This window comes from Bos mutus, chromosome 1 (genome assembly GCF_027580195.1).
Source record: "Bos mutus isolate GX-2022 chromosome 1, NWIPB_WYAK_1.1, whole genome shotgun sequence".
Lineage (NCBI taxonomy): Eukaryota > Metazoa > Chordata > Mammalia > Artiodactyla > Bovidae > Bos > Bos mutus.
Genome location: NC_091617.1, coordinates 72044632 through 72066488, shown reverse-complemented (window position 1 = coordinate 72066488; position 21857 = coordinate 72044632). Strand labels below are relative to the sequence as shown.

At 46.3% G+C, this 21857-nt stretch overlaps 1 protein-coding gene across 8 annotated transcripts in view; it reads right to left on the bottom strand.

Moving 5' to 3' along the window:
* Positions 1-21857, bottom strand: part of TMEM44 (transmembrane protein 44) — a 49744-nt gene that overhangs the window by 7585 nt on the left and 20302 nt on the right. For 6 of the 8 annotated variants that reach the window (XR_011464317.1, XR_011464315.1, XR_011464312.1 and 3 more), the window contains 2 exons: positions 14124-14282; positions 1462-1494 (listed from right to left, as the gene is read on the bottom strand). Coding sequence is in view for 1 of the 8 variants with exons in the window: in XM_005903395.3 (XP_005903457.2) it covers positions 1462-1494; positions 14124-14282 (192 nt within the window). In the remaining 7 variants the exon portion in view is untranslated. The remainder of the gene's footprint in view (positions 1-1461; positions 1495-14123; positions 14283-21857) is intronic. The other 2 variants (XR_011464316.1, XR_011464314.1) reach the window with 1 other exon arrangement.

The window sequence follows — 21857 nt, the reverse complement described above, 5'->3', positions numbered from 1 at the left end:
GAAAATAGAGCCAGGCGTAGATGTGCACTCAAGAAAAATGCTCCTCCAGCTGCTCAAACACGAACCAAACAATCCAGTCCTTAGAAGGTCAGGACAAGGTCCTCAAGGCTCCCTGAGTCACTTGACAGACAAATGCCTGCAGCCTGCCAGTTATAAAACACAAATTGTAGCTCTGAACAGAGAGTCCAATTTAATTCGTGATTTACTGGTAATAACTGAACTGATTCTACTACTTGGTCATGAGAAACTGCATCACGTTAAAATGACCACCTCATCTCCCAGTCACTCTGCTGGTGAGGGCCCAAGCTGATCTGCTTGGTGCAGCTCAGTCCCTCGTCTGGGTCTGAGGCTGTGTCAGGCCCTTGCGGTGCTGGTTTCTCATCTGTGTTTGCAGACTTGGAGGGATACCTCTAACCAAATCCCTTCCAGACGTTATCAGAGATGCCAAGTAAAAGAGCTCCCTGGCCCCTCAGCCTCCAAGACCCAGTTGCCTAGCAGTGGAAGCAGGGGCCTGGTCCATTCTCTGAGAATGGACAGTGTGTTTATGGGTGAATTCTATTTTCAAGCGGAGACCCACGTGCTGGATCTGGTTTTGGACCAGCCTCACCAGGAGGGCCTAGGGTGCTTACCAAAAAGGCTCCCTTGACCCCATCTGTAGTTTGGGATCTAAGGCTTAGCATTTGAACAAACTCCTAGGGTGATTCTTAGCCACCCTGATGTATCAGAACCGCTGCTCCAGCTCCTAAAATGTCTTCTTAAGAGTCATCCTTGCTATTCCTGAGCAGTTCGGCTGCCAGGAAACAGAAACTCTGATGAGGTGCACTCTTTAAACTGGGTTAAAACCTTCAAAAACATTTTAAATCTCTTCCTTCTGAATTCCCAGAATAATGTGTTTTTAAATGTCATTTTAAGTAATAAAAACATAGCTGGAATCCAGGCATTCAGAGAATTTGAGCAAAAGATAATCTACTCTCTGATCATAAAAACAAAAAAAAATCCTGGGAGGTGACAGGCACAGGTGGCTGTCATGAATCATGTGCTCATTTGTCACTTGGAGGCGAGGATGGCAGGGAGACAGGAGCCAGCTGCCCAAGGTCTCCAAGCGACAACAGGGGGGAATGTTGATCCATGCTCTCATAGTCACTCCCCGCACCATTGCCATTAGGGAGCTGCTGGGCCTCCTCCTGTTCAGAGACTTTTGTTCCAAGCACATTTCTTCCTTGGGTCATGTATCTTCTCTGAGTCCCCATTAGATGGTTCAGACAAAGCAGAAAGAACTCTGAATTGAAAAAGCCTGGAAAGAACCTCAACTTTCAGACTCTTCTCTTATTTTCAGATTTTTTTCCCCTAGAGGAATTTGGCATGGGCCCAGCCATCTCAGAGGGGCTCACAAAAACAGGAACTGAAATCAAGCCACAGGAAGTCCCTTCTGGAATAAAGAGAGAGCACAATTGTCCATACCTGCTCCGAGATTAGGGCTTCCCAATACTTCTGCTGCAGAATAAAAAGAGATAAAGAAAAAAAGTGTTGAATAGAGTTTGCCACCATCACTGAGCAGAGCAGAGATCAGCGCCAGCCCGTCAGCTCCTTGAGCCAGAAGCCTGGCCCTCCACTGGGCTGGAGGCAAAGGAACAGCTGACTTCAGCAAGCAAGAAGGCAGCAGCTACTAGCGGCTCCAATTTAGTTAAATGGTCACTAGGATAATTGTGATAATTATGAAGGGCTTGAAAAAGATTATTATCTATACAGATTTTTAAATTACTATTATTAGGACTTATATTATTAGACATAACAATGAATATTCCATTTATTAACCACATGGCTGAGATGAGTCAACTTGAAACCATAAAACTAAAAAAAGAGAGATGCAAATAAAATCTTCACTTCAAAACTACGAGGTATTTGCTTCCACCCAAGATTCATTTTTAATCAGCCTTTACTGTACAGTTGGTTCCACCCCAAGCCTCAAATATATCTGATTCAGGTTCTTAAAGGGTAATGTTGCCATCTGCTCTCATTCCTCCGGCATCTCCTGCAGTGCCTGGGACATGTGTGTTTGTGTGTGTGTAGCTGTGTTATCTGAATTAAGATTATAAAAACTTTACTGAACCCCTCTATTTGTCTGCTGATAACTGCTAGCTCAGAGACGGGGCTCAGTTATGTGTGTGGGGGGGGGGAGGGGGGGAGTTCCACTCTGGGCCAGAGGTGGAGGAAGGGGCGGAGCAGGCAGAGAGGTGTCCCAGGCTGTGCTGGCAGAGCTCTGCCCCAAGCTCACACCCAGGGCACCTGGTAGGCCCGGGGCAAAGGGCAGAGACCCCACCTTGACTCTGAGGAGGGCAGGGAAGGGGCACCAAAGCTGGGTTCTTGGTCAGTGCCCCCACACAAGCTTCCTACCCCTCACTGGGCAGGATGTGGTGGCCCCAGCAGGAGAGAGGGCAGAATATGGGGGTGGGTGAGGCAAAAAGAAGCCTGACCGTCTTTTCCCCAGGTCCTCCCTCTTCCCCCGCCTTCCCATCCTCCCCCTTGAAGTCCTTCCCCCTTTTTGCAGGAGGACAGAATGTACTTCAAAAACTTGAGTCACCACTGACTTCAGCTGTACCACGCCTTTTTCTTTTGAACAACTCTTTAATTATAAGATTTTCAATCATACACAAAAGTAAAATAATAACACCCATGGACACACCCTCCTTCATTTGTTCTAGCTCCCCCAAGCTTTCATTTGCTGAAGTATTTTAAAGTAAATAATGTCATCTGTAAATACTTCAGTATGTATCTTATAGATAAGGACTTTAAAAAAATCCTAAGCACAATGCCATTATTATGCCTAACAAAATTGTTATAATTCCACAGCATGCATTTTTTAATGACATCCTGCTGGAGAGAACATAAACTGAAAAAAAAAAAAAGATTAATTGGGGAAGATACAAAATTACTAAAAATGATGGTTCCCCATACACTGCAAAAGACGGAAATGTTGATGACAACATAGGGATTGAAAAAGTTATATAACTTCTGCAAACGTAATGGAAATAAAAGGAGAGGTGAAAGAAAGAATGGTAACCTTCATCTTTCTTTAGAAAATACAGATGTTCATGTAAAGTATAATTGGTGATGTGTGATTACCACAGTGAGTTTTGTTGTTTGTTTTAAAAAAATTACTAAATTCAGTGGGATATACTGGATTATATTCTGGAACAGAATAAGAATTTTAATGGAAAAACTGGTGTAATTCAAATAAAGTATGTACTTTAGTTAACAGTAATGTGCTACCGTAATAATGTTAATTTCTCAGTTCTGACACATGCAGCATGCTGCTGCAAGGTGGTAATCTTAGGAGGAGTTGAGTGAAGGTAAACAAGAGCTCTCTGGACTACCTTTGTAACTTTTCTGTAAATCTAAAATTATTCCCAAAGAAACAGTGTATTTAAAGACAAGCAAACAAATAAAGAAGCTGGAGTCCTCCAACTAGGTTTGAAATGAAACCTTGAAAGCTCCTTTCCAAAATCTTCAGCAACCTAAAATTTCAGAAGAGTGCCCTCTAGTGGAAGTAGTAGATGAGAATGTCCCTAAGGAGTATGATTAATCCAAATCTTTGTAAAGGAGGTCTCTCTCCACCCCTTAGGAAAAAAGGTGAAAGTAACTAACATTTTTGTAGTCTTTTCCCTGTTTCAGGAGCAAAATTTGTTCATTTTTGTATAGAAACTTTTTAAAAAAACAAACTGAAGACTGCACGTAATTCTATCCCTGAGAGCCTTTATGATTTAATGAAGGAACAGCCCTCTGAAACACACACACACACAAATCAAATTATGCAAATTCCTTTTCTCTCTTAACACAGAATAAACATTTCTGTATACCCTTAAATTGTCTTTCAGTTCAGTTCAGTTCAGTCGCTCAGTTGTGTCCAACTCTTTGCGACCCCATGAATCACAGTACGCCAGGCCTTCCTGTCCATCACCAACTCCCGGAGTTCACTCAGACTCACGTCCATCGAGTCAGTGATGCCATCCAGCCATCTCATCCTCTGTCGTCCCCTTCTCCTCCTGCCCCCAATCCCTCCCAGCATCAGAGTCTTTTCCAATGAGTCAACTCTTCGCATGAGGTGGCCAAAGTACTGGAGTTTCAGCTTTAGCATCATTCCTTCCAAAGAAATCCCAGGGCTGATCTCCTTCAGAATGGACTGGTTGGATCTCCTTGCAGTCCAAGGGACTCTCAAGAGTCTTCTCCAACACCACAGTTCAAAAGCATCAATTCTTCGGCACTCAGCCTTCTTCACAGTCCAACTCTCACATCCATACATGACCACAGGAAAAACCATAACCTTGACTAGACAGACCTTTGTTGGCAAAGTAATGTCTCTGCTTTTGAATATGCAGTCTTTAGGACCACAATTCCATCACTGTCATGAACCACAGCACACAGTATTTCAATTCACCTCATTGCTGAAAGTACACATTTTTGTGTTCTGAAACCTGCCCCCAGGTCATGTGCTAACTTCTTTGTTCCTGAAGACTCTGAGGTGTATTTCCACCACCAAGGAGAGTCACTTTCCAGACTGGCAGCTGAATGGGCCCCCAGAGACCATCTGTACAACTTCCTCCTTACATTTAGGGAGAAGAGACTTCCCCAAGACTGGGGTGGTGAAATGCTGCTGGACTCAGGACCCGTTATAAAGGGTTTTTTTTTTTTTTTTTCTGATCATAAAGTTTTGAGAATGGCCAGATACACATTAGCTACAGTTCGGTCTTAGATTTCATTAAGTAGATTTCCTTTTTTATTTTCCTCGAACCTCTCAGGCATTTAAACCTTCCACCTTACACTTCAGTATCTCATCCTTCCTATTTCTTCAGTTAATTAAGCAGTTCTGTAACACTTAACTTGGGATCAAACACGGTTTCACCTCTCATACATTCTTTCCACCTATCTACCAGCTCTCTACCTCTCTACCTTACGATTATACAGTGGAAGTGACAAATAGATTCAAGGGATTAGCTCTGATAGACAGACTGCCTGAGGAACTATGGACAGAGGTTTGTGACACTGTACAGTGATCAAGACCATCTCCAAGAAAAAAAAAATGCAAAAAGGCAAAAATGGTTGTCTGAGGAGGCCTTACAAATAGCTGAGAAAAGAAGAGAAACTAAAGGTAAAGGAGAAAAGGAAAGATATACTCATTTGAATGCAGAGTTCCAGAGAATAGCAAGGAGAGATAAAAGCCTTCCTCAGTGATCAATGCAAACAAATAGAGGAAAACAATAGAATGGGAAAAACTAGAGATCTCTTCAAGAAAATTAGAGACACCAAACGAACATTTCATGTAATGATGGGCACAAAAAAGGACAGATATGGTATGGACCTAACAGAAGCAGAAGATATTAAGAAGAGGTCCAAGAATACACAGAAGAACTATACAAAAAAATATTCATGACCCAGATAACCACAATGGTGTGACCGCTCACCTAGAGCCAGACATCCTGGAATGCAATGTCAAGTGGGCCTTAGAAAGCATCACTACGAACAAAGCTAGTGGAGGTGATGGAATTCCAGTGGAGCTATTCCAAATCCTGAAAGATGATGCTGTGAAAGTGCCACACTCAATATGCCAGCAAATTTGGAAAACTCAGCAGTGGCCACAGGACTGGAAAAGGTCAGTTTTCATTCCAATCCCAAAGAAAGGCAACACCAAAGAATGCTCAAACTACCACACAATTGCACTCATCTCACACGCTAGTAAAGTAATGCTCAAATTTCTCCAAGCCAGGCTTCAACAGTACATGAACCATGAACTTCCAGATGTTCAAGCTGGATTTAGAAAAGGCAGAGAAACCAGAGATCAAATTGACAACATCTGTTGGATCATCAAAAAAGCAAGAGAGTTCCAGAAAAACATCTACTTCTCTTTTACTGACTATGCCAAAGCCTTTGACTGCGTGGATCACAACGAACTGTGGAAAATTCTTCAAGAGATGGGGAGACCAGACCACCTGACCTGCCTCCCGATAAGTCTGTATGCAGACCAGGAAGCAACATTTAGAACTAGACATGGAACAAGAGATGGGTTCCAAACTGGGAAAGGAGTACATCAAGACTGTGTATTGTCACCCTGCTTATTTAACTTATATGCAGAGTACATCATGCAAAATGCCAGGCTGGATGAAGCACAAGCTGGAATCAAGATTGCTGGGAGAAATATCAATAACCTCAGATATGCAGATGACACCACCCTTATGGCAAAAAGTGAAGAAGAATTAAAGAGCCTCTTGATGAAAGATGAGAGTGAAAAAGTTGGCTTAAAACTCAACATTCAGAAAACTAAGATCATGGCATCCAGTCCCATCACTTCATGGCAAATAGATGGGGAAACAATGGAAACAGTGACAGACTTTATTTTGGGGGGCTCCAAAATCACTGCAAATGGTGACTCCAGCCATGAAATTAAAAGATGCTTGCTCCTTGGAAGAAAAGCTATGACCAACCTAGACAGCATATTAAAAAGCAGTGACATTACTTTGCCAACAAAGATCTGTCTAGTCAAAGCTATGGTTTTTCCAGTAGTCATGTATGGATGTGAGAGTTGGACTATAAAGAAAGCTGAGTGTTGAAGAACTGATGCTTTTGAACTGTGGTGTTGGAGAAGACTCTTGAGAGTCCCTTGGATTGCAAGAAGATTCAACCAGTCCATCCTAAAGGAAATCAGTCCTGAATATCCATTGGAAGGACTGATGTTGAAGCTGAAACTCCAGTACTTTGGCCATCTGATGCAAAGAACTGACTCATTTGAAAAGACCCTGATACCGGGAAAGATTGAAGGCAGGAGGAGAAGGGGACGACAGAGGATGAAATGGTTGGATGGCATCACCGACTCAATGGACATGAGTTTTGAGTAAGCTCCGGGAGTAGGCGATGGACAGAGAAGCCTGGAGCTGCAGTCCGTGGGGTTGCAAAGAGTCGGACACAGCTGCGTGACTGAACTGACCAGCTCAAACTTCCTACTCAGCTCTTCCTTCCTGGTCTGTACTGAGTAAAATGGGATGTGAGATAGCAAAATGGGTCACAAGCCATGGAGTGCTATGTGCAAGGCCCCTGGTGACCTGGATCAGTGAGAGAGGAGTTCTGACCCACGGAGGGCTGGTTTCCTTAATAAAGATGACAGTTTCACTGCAGGGACATGCCAAGGTTGGCATGAAGGGTCGAGATGGAGAAGCCATGTGTATCACAACGGTGGGCAGCAGGGGTTGGGAAAAAGGCCGTTTCTACTCCAGTCACAGGGATTTACAAATACTGTATTTAAGCCAAACTCTAGGACCACCAGGCAACCTTGGCCCTGGCAACCTTGGTTCCTATTCCTGATTCTTTAAAAATCTTTTTCACCCTTTAAAATATGAGATATAGCTAACATATAACATTGTATATTTGTGGGGGTTTTGGAAGAAATTTTGCTATTCATGTGCTGCTCAGAACCAAAGAACTGACTCAGTGTGACTAACCTCCGCCTACCTCCCCCAGCTACACACCTTCACACCTAGAGTCACTGCTAAGTGGGACCTGAACGATGACCTGGTCCACAGCTGAGCATCTGCAGGAACGGTGCTTTGTCAGAGCCTCACCAGCTCCCTGAGCTCATTATCTTCACTTACAGAGCAAGTTCAGAAAGATGAACCGCGCTGCCTGGCTCAGGGACTCAGGGCCAGCATGGGTGTCCAGCCACCCTGCTGTCCACCGCACCGCATCTAGAACCATCGACAGGCTTGCAGAGCCCCAGCAGCACCCCCATTTGATCCTCACAATCTCTGTAATGTAGGCAGGGGAGGTCTCCTGATTCCTGTTTACAAAGGGAGAAACTCAAACCCAAGGAGTCCAGTGCAGAAGCATGGCCACCAGGCAGGTGAGAGCCTAACAAGCCCCATCCCTGCTCAGCACCCTCTCTTCTCCTCAGCTCTGCTGCCCTCAGGGCCCAGTGGAGAGTCTCTCCTCACCCCGGGGGGAACCGGCTCACTCTCCACACACTTCCAGACATACCATCTCTCTTGGCCACAGGACACATAGGAGCACACAGATCTGGGCAGGGCAGATACCACACCCTGAACTTGATTTCTAGCCTTTGGGGCCTATTGGAATGTTCTGGCCTCTTTCTTCATACTTATATGTATTTTCTTTTAAAACTAGGACTTTTAGAGTCAGTGTATGAGGGCGTGTTAGTCTCTCAGTTGTATTTGACTCTTTGAGACCCCAGGGACTGTAGCCTGCCAGGCTCCTCTGTCCATGGGATTCTCCAGGCAAGAATACTGCAGGGGGTTGTCACGCCCTCCTCCAGAGGATCTTCCCAACCCAGGGGTCGAACCCAGGTCTCCCACATTGCAGCCAGATTCTTTACTGTCTGAGCCACCAGGGATGATGTGTGGTTCTTTTTATTAACTAATTGTTTTTTATATAACTAATTGAATGATGTGGCTTTAAGAAGGACAAACATCAGAGGCCTCTGTCCTGACCTGCGGGTGCTGGAAGCAGGGTCTGGAACAAGCAGTGCTTATTGTCAAGGTTGTCAAGAGCCTCAGGCACAGAATTAGCAAGACATGGGGGCTGGGACTGGAGCCTCTTCAGACAGCAATCTGATACCTGGTGTTTGGCTCTGTACACACACACACACACACACACACACACACACACACACACACACACACACACACACACACACACACTCTGTGCCGGCTCCAGCCAGTCATTCTCAACATGCAGACTTTCTTTCATTGACAGAAACAGCCCCCCTGCAGAATTCCTACAAAGCTTCTTACACCAGGTCGACAGCATCGCTCAGAAGCACAGAAGGGAAAAAAATGACTAAGCGCTCCTTCCTCACCAAGAGGGACTCAGTCCTTTCTTGCATCCCAGAGGCTAGCAGGGGAAAACCTTTAAAGGCACAGGAGTAGTCTCAACACGAGGGCGACCCTGCACTCATGAAGCAGGGGATGGCCACTGTCCTGGCAAGTGAGGAGGCTGGCTGGAAAGTCCTGCTCCCTGTGGGCCCAGCCCCCCACCCACAGACTGCGGCTGCTGACCCCTCCTCCACAGGTGCTCAGGATGCCCTCGGACAGCTGTGCTAGGAGTGGGGCTACCTCGTGTTTAATGGCCGAGGGAGTGAGTGGGCACGGTCCCTGTGGAATGTGCCCTCTCTTGTGGAGACATGCAGAAATCCATGCAGCCCACACAAATGACCTCTCCACAGAGTCATAGGTCACACTCAGGCTCTGGCGCCATTCATCCGGTGCCCTGACCAGCCCAGCTGGTGCACACTTCGAGGATCAGTGAAAATAACCCAATTCTCCCTTCAGGCAAGTTTCCACATCTTATCTGTCTGATCCCTCCCTTCTCTTGTGTGTTCTGCATCACTGAAATTCCTGGTAAATCCCAATGTTTTATCCTGTCTGTTAGACAGGGCCTTGCCTGAGAACAAAGGCAGGGCACAGGTGAGTGGAGGGAGTCCTATGGAGAGTTTTTCATCTGTATGATGAGAACGATAGATAATAGACTCGGCCCTGCCTACCGCCCTGGGGAGTTCCTGCTGAGGCAGTGGGGTGTAGTGGGTAACGACAGGGTTTCTGAGCCAGACTTCTGAGCCAGGTTCAGATCCCCAGGTCTGCCAATTATAACTATGATAATGGTGATGATGTTTTCTTGGGCATGTTACTTAAACTCACTTAATCCCAGTTTTCTCTTCTGGGAAACAAATATTTAAAGGTCTTTGCCTCGGGCCGTTAGAAGGATTATACCAAACAGTGTTTGTGAGTATAGAACACATCATGTGTGGCTCATGACACAACCTCAGCCACGGTCTTAAAATGCTTAGTGAGCTGAGTGATGTGATACAGTGTATGTGGTATTGACGGGCCGTTCTTCTCGCCACCTCCCCCAGCATGGCAGGAAGTGGGTCTTCAAATCCCTCAGTATGTGCCCCAAAGCCACAAAGCCACCCTCTGAGAGTTAAGTCACAAAACTGTAAAGGCCAAAGACCACACAGGAGGTAAACACATCACCTTAGCCACACAGAGTGTCTCCAGGGCCTCACAGTGGGAATGCGTAAACGCTCCCTTCTGTACCCGAGGGTCAGGTGGAAGCCCAGCTGGTTGGCAATAGACACAGGCAATAAGAGGAGGTCAAGGGCGAGGATGCCCACTGTGGCCAGAGAGTAGAGACAGATGCCCCGGCTGCTGCAGCCCAGCATTACAAAACATCTGAACTGTACAATGCTGGGAGCAAGAAAGGCTGCAAACCAGAGGAAGTGGCGACATGGGGCCCAGCATCTGACCACAGGCCTCAGCCCCTTTGGTGTGTGGTCTGGAGGAGCAAGGTCACAGTCAGGCTGTGGCCAATCTACCAAGGGCCTCCCACCTGGTGAGGTGGGTCAGGACGGCTCACCTGTCTTCAGAAGGTTTGCTTTCAAATCCCACCCCCCTCAGAACATGCTTGCTGAACGAGCGAGTGACGGAACAGGTGGGTGAATGCGGCATCACACTCATCAAGTAAAATACCCTCTTGCTGCCCTTCAACCATCAAGGATCCAGAATCTTTAAGAAATACTGCTCTGAAAAGCCAGGGAGACCACCCCATCCCACCACCCTGAGCTGCTGCTGGTTGACTGACAGGCTTACAGCTTAATTTTCATCATTACACCTTCCAAATGTGGAAAACTCAGAAGTGGCCACAGGACTGGAAAAGGTCTGTTTTCATTCCAATCCCAAAGAAAGGTAATGCCAAAGAATGCTCAAACTACCACACAATTGCACTCATCTCACACGCTAGCAAAGTAATGCTCAAAATTCTCCAAGCCAGGCTTCAACAGTACATAAACCATGAACTTCCAGATGTTCAAGCTGGATTTAGAAAAGGGAGAGGAACTGGAGATCAAATTGACGTCTGTTGGATCATCAAAAAAGCAAGACAGTTCCAGAAAAACATCTACTTCTCTTTTACTGACTATGCCAAAGCCTTTGACTGCGTGGATCACAACAAACTGTGGAAAATTCTTCAAGAGATGGGAATACCGGACCACCTGATCTGCCTCTTGAGAAATCTGTATGCAGGTCAGGAAGCAACAGTTAGAACTGGACATGGAACAACAGACTGGTTCCAAGTCGGGAAAGGAGTACATCAAGGCTGTATATTGTCACCCTGCTTATTTACCTTATATGCAGAGTACATCATGAGAAACGTTGGGCTGGAAGAAGCACAAACTGGAATCAAGATTGCCAGGAGAAATATCAATAACCTCAGGTATGCAGATGACACCACCGTTATGGCAGAAAGCAAAGAAGAACTAAAGAGCCTCTTGATGAAAGTGAAAGAGGAAAGTGAAAAAATTGGCTTAAAACTCAACATTCAGAAAACTAAGATCATGGCATCCAGTCCCATCACTTCATGGCAAATAGATGGGGAAACAATGGAAACAGTGACAGACTTTATTTTGGGGGGCTCCAAAATCACTGCAAATGGTGACTCCAGCCATGAAATTAAAAGACACTTGCTCCTTGGAAGAAAAGCTATGACCAACTTAGATAGCATATTAAAAAGCAGAAACATTACTTTGTCAACAAAGGTCCATCTAGTCAAACCTATGGTTTTTCCAGTAGTCATGTATGGATGTGAGAGTTGGACTATAAAGAAAGCTGAGTGTCGAAGAACTGATGCTTTTGAACTGTGGTGTTGGAGAAGACTCTTGAGAATCCCTTGGACTGCAAGGAGATCCAACCAGTCCATCCTAAAGGAAATCAGTCCTGAAGATTCATTGGAAGGACTGATGCTGAAGCTGAAACTCCAATACTTTGGCCACCTGATGTGAAGAACTGACTCATTTGAAGAGACCCTGATGCCAGGAAAGATTGAAGGTGGGAGGAGAAGGGGATAACAGAGGATAAGATCGTTGGATGGCATCACTGACTCGATGGACGTGAGTTTGAATAAACTCCAGGAGTTGGTGATGGACAGGGAAGCCTGGAGTGCTGCAGTCCATGGGGTCGCAAATAATCAGACACGACTGAGTGCCTGAACTGAACTGAACATCTTCCAAAATTTCTACAATAAACACATCTTACTTTTAAGAAGAGCATAAACAGATTAGCAGAAGACCGAAGGGTCACACATCCGACAAGCTACACTGTCCCCTGCTCGCATATTCAACAGTCTGAACTGGGAGGTTTATAATCCCATTTGAGCTGCAGTGTCTATGTCTAGTGAGCTTCTCAGTTATTCAGGACTCAGGGCTTTGCCACGTGTCGTGTACATGTGTTTCAGGTAATGAAGCAGGAGGACTGTGCTGGGGGAAGGCAGGGGTTCGGGGTGGGGGATGGGGGCAGCTGAGCTTCTAAAAATATATTTCTTATTTAACAAGTGCAAACGTACTCATTTCCACTTGCCTCACTTATGAGTGTGATCCCATCCCCTTGGAATTTATGTAGTTAAGCAAATAAATGTCTAAAAAGAGAGAGAATGGAGGAGAGGAAGGAAAAGAGCTGGAAAACACAGAAATGGCCCAAAACAGTCAGAGAGACAAATTTCCAAACTTTCCAAGGTCACAGTCCAATCCTGACCTCAGTTAGGGTTTCCACAGAGTGAGAGTGAGTATAGCTTCCTACTCTCTCCCTCCCTCTTCCCCCTCCCCATCTCACCAACACGTCCCTTCCCCTCACTGAACACACTCTGTGCTCAGGCTCCCTCTCTCCCTGGAGCCTTGGACTCAGCCTGGACTGCTGGCTCCCAGTCGCCAAGCCATGCACCTTGGGTGTCTTGCCCACTCTGGATCAAACCCAAGAAACAAACAGCATTGAATGCAGGACTTGGGGATACATGACCCTGAGTGGTCTCTGGTCTGAAACAGAATCTCTCCCTCAAAACCCAAGCTCTCAGGGACCAGCTGTGTTTGGTCCGGGACGGAGAGATAAAGATGAGGGCAGCCCAGGCCTCCAGACCTAGAAGCCTGTGCACAGCCTGGCAGGGGAGGCAGGTCCCTGCAGCCCTCCAGGCCACAGGGCACACAACAGAAGGGGTGTAAGAGATGTATGGGCTGTGGGCACCCCAGGGAGGGAGGCTCTAATCCCTGGGGTGTGTGTGGGGTGGGGGAGTAGGTGGTATCTGGGTATGATTCTGACATGTGGAAACTGGGCCAGAGAAGACCCAGGAAGAAAGGCCCAGAACCCTGGGGACAAGGGAGTAGTCCATGGCCAAGGGGGACATATAGGTCAGGGCAAGGAAGGGCACAAGGCCCGGGCAGGTGTGCATGGCCTGGAGCCTACGCCACAGGGTCTGGACTCTACCCCTGAAAATCACAGGCTCCAAGTCTTTCAGATTTCCAGGTTCACTATGAGTTCAACAAGTATGGGGGACTGACTCGGGACCTCTGGCTCATTACTTTGCCAAATAAGGCCACTACGACCAAAACCAAAACCTCAGCATCAACTAACCACTTCCTATTATCATCAAGTTATAAAAAGGTATTTAAACATCAAAAGAGTGGGAGAACCCAACCAACCCAGACCGAAGGTATCCCCCACTGACACCACTTGTCCATGATGCTCTCCTTGTTCTCACTGGCTGCAAAGGGAAACTTCCTTCTGTGGGGAGCTTGTGGGGCTGAGAGGGACAGGACCACAGGCCTGAGAGTTATACCCATTTCTGTATCACAGAATGTGATGTGTCTTGTTCGCAGATCCAAAAATTCACAATGAGGCAAAGCTTATGAAAGTGCCAGGCAGGATGCCCTCCAAGGGCCTCCGTGTATCACCATGACAGCACCACAGGGAGCAGCTGGTGCTCCTTGAGGGGGAAGAAAGGCTTCCCTGGTCACATGGGTTTGGGAACCATGGAGCCTCTTTAAAAAGTTTGTCATTCAGCATTTATTTCTCTAAGACATGACTGTTTCCAGTGACTCAGTGTGCAGAGCTTCCCTGACTCATCTGACCACAGAAAGTCCTCCCCAGCGCGGACTGTGTACGAAAGTCCTTGGAAGATGCTTATTCACTATTCAGCAGGCATGAGGTCGGCGTGGAGGAGCAGAGAGATGCAGGTACCATGGAGGCACGGGCAAGCCCGGGTGAAGGAGGACACACACACCCACCAGCAGACCCCGCACGTACCTCGAGGTCGGAGTTGATGGAAGAGACCTGGGAGGAGCTGCTGGACGACACACGGGCCTGGATGACCTGGACCGGAGGGTAGGAGAGGGGCTCCTGCAGGGACGTGGCTCCTGTGTCTGTCTGTCCGTCGCCAGGCAGCCTGCTGGCACTGCAGCTCACCTGCAAGGTGTGTGGGGAAGGGCAGGCAGAGACTTAGTTTGCATCTTTATTTTTTGCACTGTCAGGGCGTTCGTGTCCTTCAGGGTTCCAAAGGTAGGAAAGGATGTAGCAGGCGGCGGTCTCCACCATCCTCCCGAAGCCACCGAGCTCCCCCTAGAGGCAGCCAGCACTCGTTTGCATGTCCTTCCAAACTTTCTGTGCACACACGAGCAAATGCATGGACACGTTCCCCCCATTTCCACTAACAGTAGTACACTCTATAGTCTCTTATGCATCTTCCTTTCTTTTCCACTTAACAACATGCCTTAGAAATAGTACTACAGCAGATCTGTTTTTGTAGCATTGTATAGGTGTTCACAATCTGTTTAACCAGTCCCCTGCTGATGGATGTTTTAGGGTATTCCCAATCTCTTGCTTTTACAATCATTACTGAGTGTGGTAAATTATATTTTACATTCAAAATTTCTGAATATACAGATAAATTCTTAGAAGTGGAATTGCTGAGTCAGAAGGTATGCACACTTGTCATTTGGATAGCTCTTGGCAAAAGTAGGTCTTCCCTTGTGGCTCAATGGTAAAGAATCTGCCTGCAATACGTGAGACCTGGGTTTGATCCATGGGTTGGGAAGATCCCCTGGAGAAGGGAATGGCTACCCACTCCAGTATTCTGGCCTGGGGAATTCAATGGACTGTACAGTCGATGCAGTTGCAAAGAGCTGGAAATGACTGAGCGGCTTTCATTCTTACTTCCACTTGCCAAAAGTGCACTCCATAGAGGCTTAACCAACACACCTGCCAGCAGCCTATGAGAGTGCCTTGGGAAGGGTTAAGGGAGGAAGAAACTTGTGAGATTATCTATCTATCATCTGTCTATATCTATCTATCTAGACTTCCCAGGTGGCCCCGCAAATGCAGGAGACATGAGACCCAGGCTCGATCCCTGGTTGGGGAAGATCCCCTGGAGGAGGAAACAGCAACCTACTCCAGTATTCTGGCCTGAAGAATCCCATGGACAGAGAAGCCTGGCAGGCTATAGTCCATAGATTCTCAAAGAGTTGGACACGACTGAGGCGACTTAGCAAGCACCCATATCTATCTATCTATCATCTATCTCTCTGTCCATCTCAGAAGAGAGCTTCCTCCCACAGGGCACACAGGTTTCCACAGGGATCCTCGAGGCTATGGGCTGGGGTTTCAGTTCAGTTCAGTCGCTCAGTTGTGTCCGACTCTTTGTGACCCCATGGACTGTATACAGCACCAGGCTTCCCTGTACATCACCAACTCCCGGAGTTTACTCAAATTCACGTCCATCGAGTCGGTGATGCCATCCAACCATCTTATCCTCTGTTATCCCCTTCTCCTCCCGCCTTCAATCTTTCCTGGCATCAGGGTCTCTTCAAATGAGTCAGTTCTTCACATCAGGTGGCCAAAGTATTGGAGTTTCAGCTTCAGCATCAGTCCTTCCAATGAATATTCAGGACTGATTTCCTTTAGGATGGACTGGCTGGATCTCCTTGCAGTCCAAGGGATTCTCAAGAGTCTTCTCCAACACCACAGTTTAAAAGCATCAATTCTTCGGTGCTCAGCTTTTTTTGCAGTCCAACTCTCACATCTATACATGACTACTGGAAAAACCATAGCTTTGACTAGATGGACCTTTGTTGGCAAAGTAATGTTTCTGCTTTTTAATATACTGTCTAGGTTGGTCATAACTTTTCTTCCAAGGAGTGTCTTTTAATTTCATGGCTGCAGTCATCATTTACAGCCCCCACCCCCCAAAATAAAGTATCTCACTGTTTCCCTTGCTTCCCCATCTATTTGCCATGAAGTGATGGGATCAGATGCCACGGTCCCATAGTTTTCTGAATGTTGAATTTTAAGCCAACTTTTTCACTCTCCTTCTTCATCAAGAGGCTCTTTAGTTCTTTCTTTGCTTTCTGCCATAAGAGTGGTGTCATCTGCATATCTGAGGTTATTGATATTTCTCCCAGCAATCTTGATTCCAGCTTGAGCTTCATCCAGCCCAGCATTTCTCATGATGTATTCTGCATATACGCTATATACACAGTCTTGACGTATTCCTTTTCTGATTTGGAACCAGTCTGTTGTTCCATGTCCAGTTCTAAATGTTGCTTCCTGACATGCATACAGATTTCTCAGGAGGCAGGTCAAGTGGTCTGGTCTCCCATCTCTTGAAGAATTTTCCACAGTTTGTTGTGACCCACACAGTCAAAGGCTTTGGCATAGTCAATAAAACAGAAGTAGATTTTTTCTGGAACTCTCTTGCTTTTTCTGATGATATAACAGATGTTAGCAATTTGATCTCTGGTTCCTCTCCCTTTTCTAAATCCAGCATGAACATCTGGAAGTTCATGGTTCATGTACTGTTGAAGCCTGGCTTGGAGAATTTTGAGCATTACTTTGCTAGGGTGTGAGATGAGTGCAATTGTGTGGTAGTTTGAGCATTCTTTGGCATTGCCTTTCTCTGGGATTGGAATGAAAACAGACCTTTTCCAGTCCTGTGGCCACTGCTGAGTTTTCCAAATTTGCTGGCATATTGAGTGCAGCACTTTCACAGCATCATCTTTTAGGATTTGAAATAGCTCAACTGGAATTCCATCACCTCCACCAGCTTTGTTTGTAGTGATGCTTCCTAAGACCCACTTGACTTCACATTCCAGATGTCTGGCTCTAGGTGAGTGGTCGCACCATCGTGATTATCTGGGTCGTGAAGATCTTTTTTGTACAGTTCTTCTGTGTATTCCTGCCACCTCTTCTTAATATCTTCTGCTTCTGTTAGGCCCCTACCATTTCTGTCCTTTATTGAGCCCATCTTTGCATGAAATGTTCCCTTGGCATCTCTAATTTTCTTGAAGAGATCTCTAGTCTTTCCCATTCTATTGTTTTCCTCTATTTCTTTGCATTGATCACTGAGGAAGGCTTTCTTATCTCTCCTTACTATTCTTTGGAACTCTGCATTCAAACTGGTATGTGTTTCCTTTTCTCCTTTGCTTTTTGCTTCTCTTCTTTTCACAGCTATTTGTAAGGCTTCCTCAGACAACCATTTGCCTTTTTGCATTTCTTTTTCTTGGGGATGGTCTTGATCACTATCTCCTGTACAACGTCATGAACCTCCGTCCATAGTTCTTCAGGAACTGTATAATCCCTGGAATCTATTTGTCATTTCCACTGTATAATTGTAAGGGATTTGATTTAGGTCATACCTGAATGGTCTAGGGGTTTTCCCTTCTTTCTTCAGTTTAAGTCTGAATTTGGCAATAGGGAGTTCATGATGTGAGCACAGTCAGCTCCCGGTCTTGTTTTTGCTGATTGTACAGAGCGTCTCCTGGAGAAGGCAATGGCATCCCACTCCAGTACTCTTGCCTGGAAAATCCCATGGATGGAGGAGCCTGGTGGGCTGCAGTCTATGGGGTCGCACGGAGTCGGACACAACTGAAGCGACTTCACTTTCACTTTTCACTTTTATGCATTGGAGAAGGAAATGGCAACCCACTCCAGTGTTCTTGCCTAGAGAATCCCAGCGATGGCAGAGCCTGGTGGGCTGCCATCTATGGGGTCGCACAGAGTCGGACACAACTGAAGCGACATAGCAGCAGCAGCAGCAGCACAGAGCATCTCCATCTTTGGCTGCAACGAATATAATCAATCTGATTTCTGTATTGACCACTTGGTGACGACCGTGTGTAGAGTCTTCTTTTGTGTTGTTGGAAAAGGGTGTTTGCTATGACCTGTGCGTTCTCTCGGAGAAGGCAATGGCACCGCACTCCAGTACTCTTGCCTGGAAACTCCATGGATGGAAGAGCCTGGTAGGCTGTAGTCCAAGGGGTTGCTAGGAGTTGGACATGACTGAGGGGCTTCACTTTCAATTTTTACTTTCATGCATTGGAGAAGGAAATGGCAACCCACTCCAGTGTTCTTGACTGGAGAATTCCAGGGAAGGGGAAGCCTGGTGGGCTGCCGTCTATGGGGTCGCACAGAGTCGGACACGACTGAAGCGACTTAGCAGCAGCAGCAGCAGCAATGCATTCTCTTGGCAAAACTCTATTAGCCTTTGGTCTGCTTCATTCTATAGTCCAAGGCCAAATTTGTCTGTTACTCCAGGTATCTCTTGACTTCCTACTTTTGCATTCCAGTCCCCTATGATGAAAAGGACATCGTTTTGGGGTGTTAGTTCTAGAAGGTCTTGTAGGTCTTCATAGAACCGTTCAACTTCAGCTTCTTCAGCATTACTGGGTGGGGTATAGACTTGGATTACTGTGATACTGAGTGGTTTGCTTTGGAAATGAAGAGAGATTATTCTGTCATTTTTGAGATTGCAGCCAAGTACTGCATTTCAGACTCTTTTGTTGACCATGATGGTTACTCCATTTCTTCTAAGGAATTCCTGCCAACAGTAGTATATATAATGGTCACTGAGTTAAATTCACCCATTCCAGTCCACTTTAGTTCACTGATTCCTAAAATGTTGATGCCATCTCCTGTTTGACCACTTTCAGTTTGCCTTGATTCATGGACCTAACATTCCAGGTTCCTATACAATATTGCTCTTTACAACATCAAACTTTACTTCCATCAACAGTCACATCCACAACTGGATGTTGTTTTTGCTTTGGCGCCATCTCTTCATTCTTTCTGGAGTTATTTCTCCACTGATCTCCAGTAGCATATTGGGCACCTACCGACCTAGGGAGTTCCTCTTTCAGTATCCTATCCTTTCGCCTTTTCATACTATTCATGCAGTTCTCAAGGCAAGAATTCTGAAGTGGTTTGCCATTCCCTTCTCTGATGGACCACATTTTGTCAGAACTCTCCACCATGACCCGTATGTCTTGGGTGGCCCCACATGGCATGGCTCATAGTTTCATTGAGTTAGACAAGGCTGTGGTCCATGTGATCAGATTGGATAGTTTTCTGTGACTGTGGTTTTCAGTCTGTCTGCCCTCTGATGGAGAAGCATAAGAGGCTTATGGAAGCTTCCTGAGAGACTGACTGAGGGAGAAACTGGGTCTTGTTCTGATGGGCGTGGGCATGCTCAGTAAATCTTTAACCCAATTTTTTGAAGATGGGTGGAGCTTGTTCCCTCCCTGTTATTTACCTGGGGCCAAACTAGAACTGACTCATTTGAAAAGACCCTGATCCTGGGAAAGATTGAAGGTGGGAGGAGAAGGGGACGATAAAGGATGAGATGGCTGGATGGCATCACTGACTCGATGGACATGAGTTTGAGTAAACTCTGCGAGTTGGTGATGGACAGGGAGGCCTGGTGTGCTACAGTCCATGGGGTCGCAAATAGTCGGACAGGACTGAGCAGCCTTCACTTTCACTTTCAAACTACGGTGGAGGTAATGAAGACAATGGCGGCCTCCTTCAAAATGTCTCATGCATGCACTGCTATACTCACTGCCCCCAACCCTGCAGCAGGCCACTGCCAACCCACGCCTTGGCCAGAGAGTCCTGGACACTCACGGGCAAGTCTGGGTCAGTCTCTTGTGGGGTCACTGCTCTTTCTCCTGGGTCCTGGTGCACACAAGGTTCTGTTTGTGCCCTCCAATAGTCTGTTTCCCCAGTCCTGTGTAAGTTCTGGCGGCTCTATGGTGGGTTAGTGGTATCCTCCTCCAAGAGGGCTTATGCTGCACCCAAAGCCCCTGCCCCTGCAGCAGGCCACTGCTGACCTGTACCTCTGCAGGGGACACTCAAACCCAGTTCTGTCTCAGTCTCTGTGGGGTCTCTGGGTCTTGGTGCGCACAAGGTTTGTTTGAGCCCTCTGAGTGTCTCTGGCGGCTATGGGGTTTGATTCTAAACACAATTCCACCTCTTCTACCATCTTGCTATTTCAAATCCTAAAAGGCGATGCTGTGAAAGTGCTGCACTTAATATGCCAGACAATTTGGAAAACTCAGCAGTGGCCACAGGACTGGAAAAGGTCACTTTTCATTCCAATCCCATAGAAAGGCAATGCCAAAGAATGCTCAAACTACCGCACAATTGCACTCATCTCACACACTAGTAAAGTAATGCTCAAAATTCTCCAAGCCAGGCTTCAACAGTACATGAACCATGAACTTCCAGATGCTTAAGCTGGATTTAAAAATGGCAGAGGAAGCAGAGATCAAATTGCCAACATCTGTTGTATCATCAAAAAAAGCAAGAGAGTTCCAGAAAAAATCTACTTCTGTTTTATTGACTATGCCAAAGCCTTTGACTGTGTGGATCACAATAAACTGTGGAAAATTCTGAAAGAGATGGGAATACCAGACCACCTGACCTGCCTCTTGAGAAATCTGTATGCATGTCAGGAAGCAACAGTTAGAACTGGACATGGAACAACAGACTGGTTCCAAATAGGAAAAGGAGTACGACAAGGCTGTATATTGTCACCCTGCTTATTTAACTTATATGCAGAGTACATCATGCAAAATGCCAGGCTGGATGAAGCTCAAGCTGGAATCAAGATTGCCGGGAGAAATATCGATAACCTCAGATATGCAGATGACACCACCCTTATGGCAGAAAGTGAAGAAGAACTAAAGAGCCTCTTGATGAAAGTGAAAGAGGAGAGTGAAAAAGTTGGCTTAAAACTCAATATTCAGAAAACTAAGACCATGGCATCCGGTCCCATCACTTCATGGCAAATAGATGGGAAAACAGTGAGAGACTTTATTTTTAGGGGCTCCAAAATCACTGTAAATGGTGACTGCAGCCATGAAATTAAAAGACACTTGCTCCTTGGAAGGAAAGTTATGACCAATCTAGACAGCATATTAAAAGGCAGAGACATTACTTTACCAAAAAAGGTCCGCCTAGTCAAGGCTATGGTTTTTCCAGTAGTCATGTATGGATGTGAGAGTTTGACTATAAAGAAAGCTGAGTGGTGAGGAACTGATGCTTTTGAACTGTGGTGTTGGAGAAGACTCTTGAGAGTCTCTTGGACTGCAAGGAAATCCAACCAGTCCATCCTAAAGGAAATCAGTCCTGAATATTCATTGGAAGGACTGATGCTGAAGCTGAAACTCCAATACTTTGGCCATCTGATGCAAAGAACTGACTCACTGGAAAAGACCCTGATGCTGGGAAAGATTGAAGGCAGGAGGAGAAGGGGACGACAGAGGATGAGATGGTTGGATGGCATCACCGACTCAATGGACATGAGTTTGAGTAAACTCTGGGATTTAGTGATGGACAGGGAGGCCTGGCGTGCTGCAGTTCATGGAGGTGGAAAGAGTCGGACATCACTGAGCAACTGAACTGAACTGATCTCTCTTCCGTCTCAGAAGACAGCTTCCCTTCACAGGGCACACAGATTTCCACAAGATCCTCGAGGCTGTGGGCTGCGGTTTCAGAGCCAGGCAGTCATCACACTGACACAGCACAGGGGGAACAACCTGCCTTCCAGACCATGTGTCCACTGGCTAACTGTGTTACCTTGGCAAGAAACCTCGTCCTCCTGAGCGTCACTTTCCTAACCTATAGACAGGGCTGGTGGCCCCTGCCTGCCCTCCTCTTAAGTGGTGTCACGAGGGTAAGGTTTAGTAAACGCCCCGGACACATGAGAAG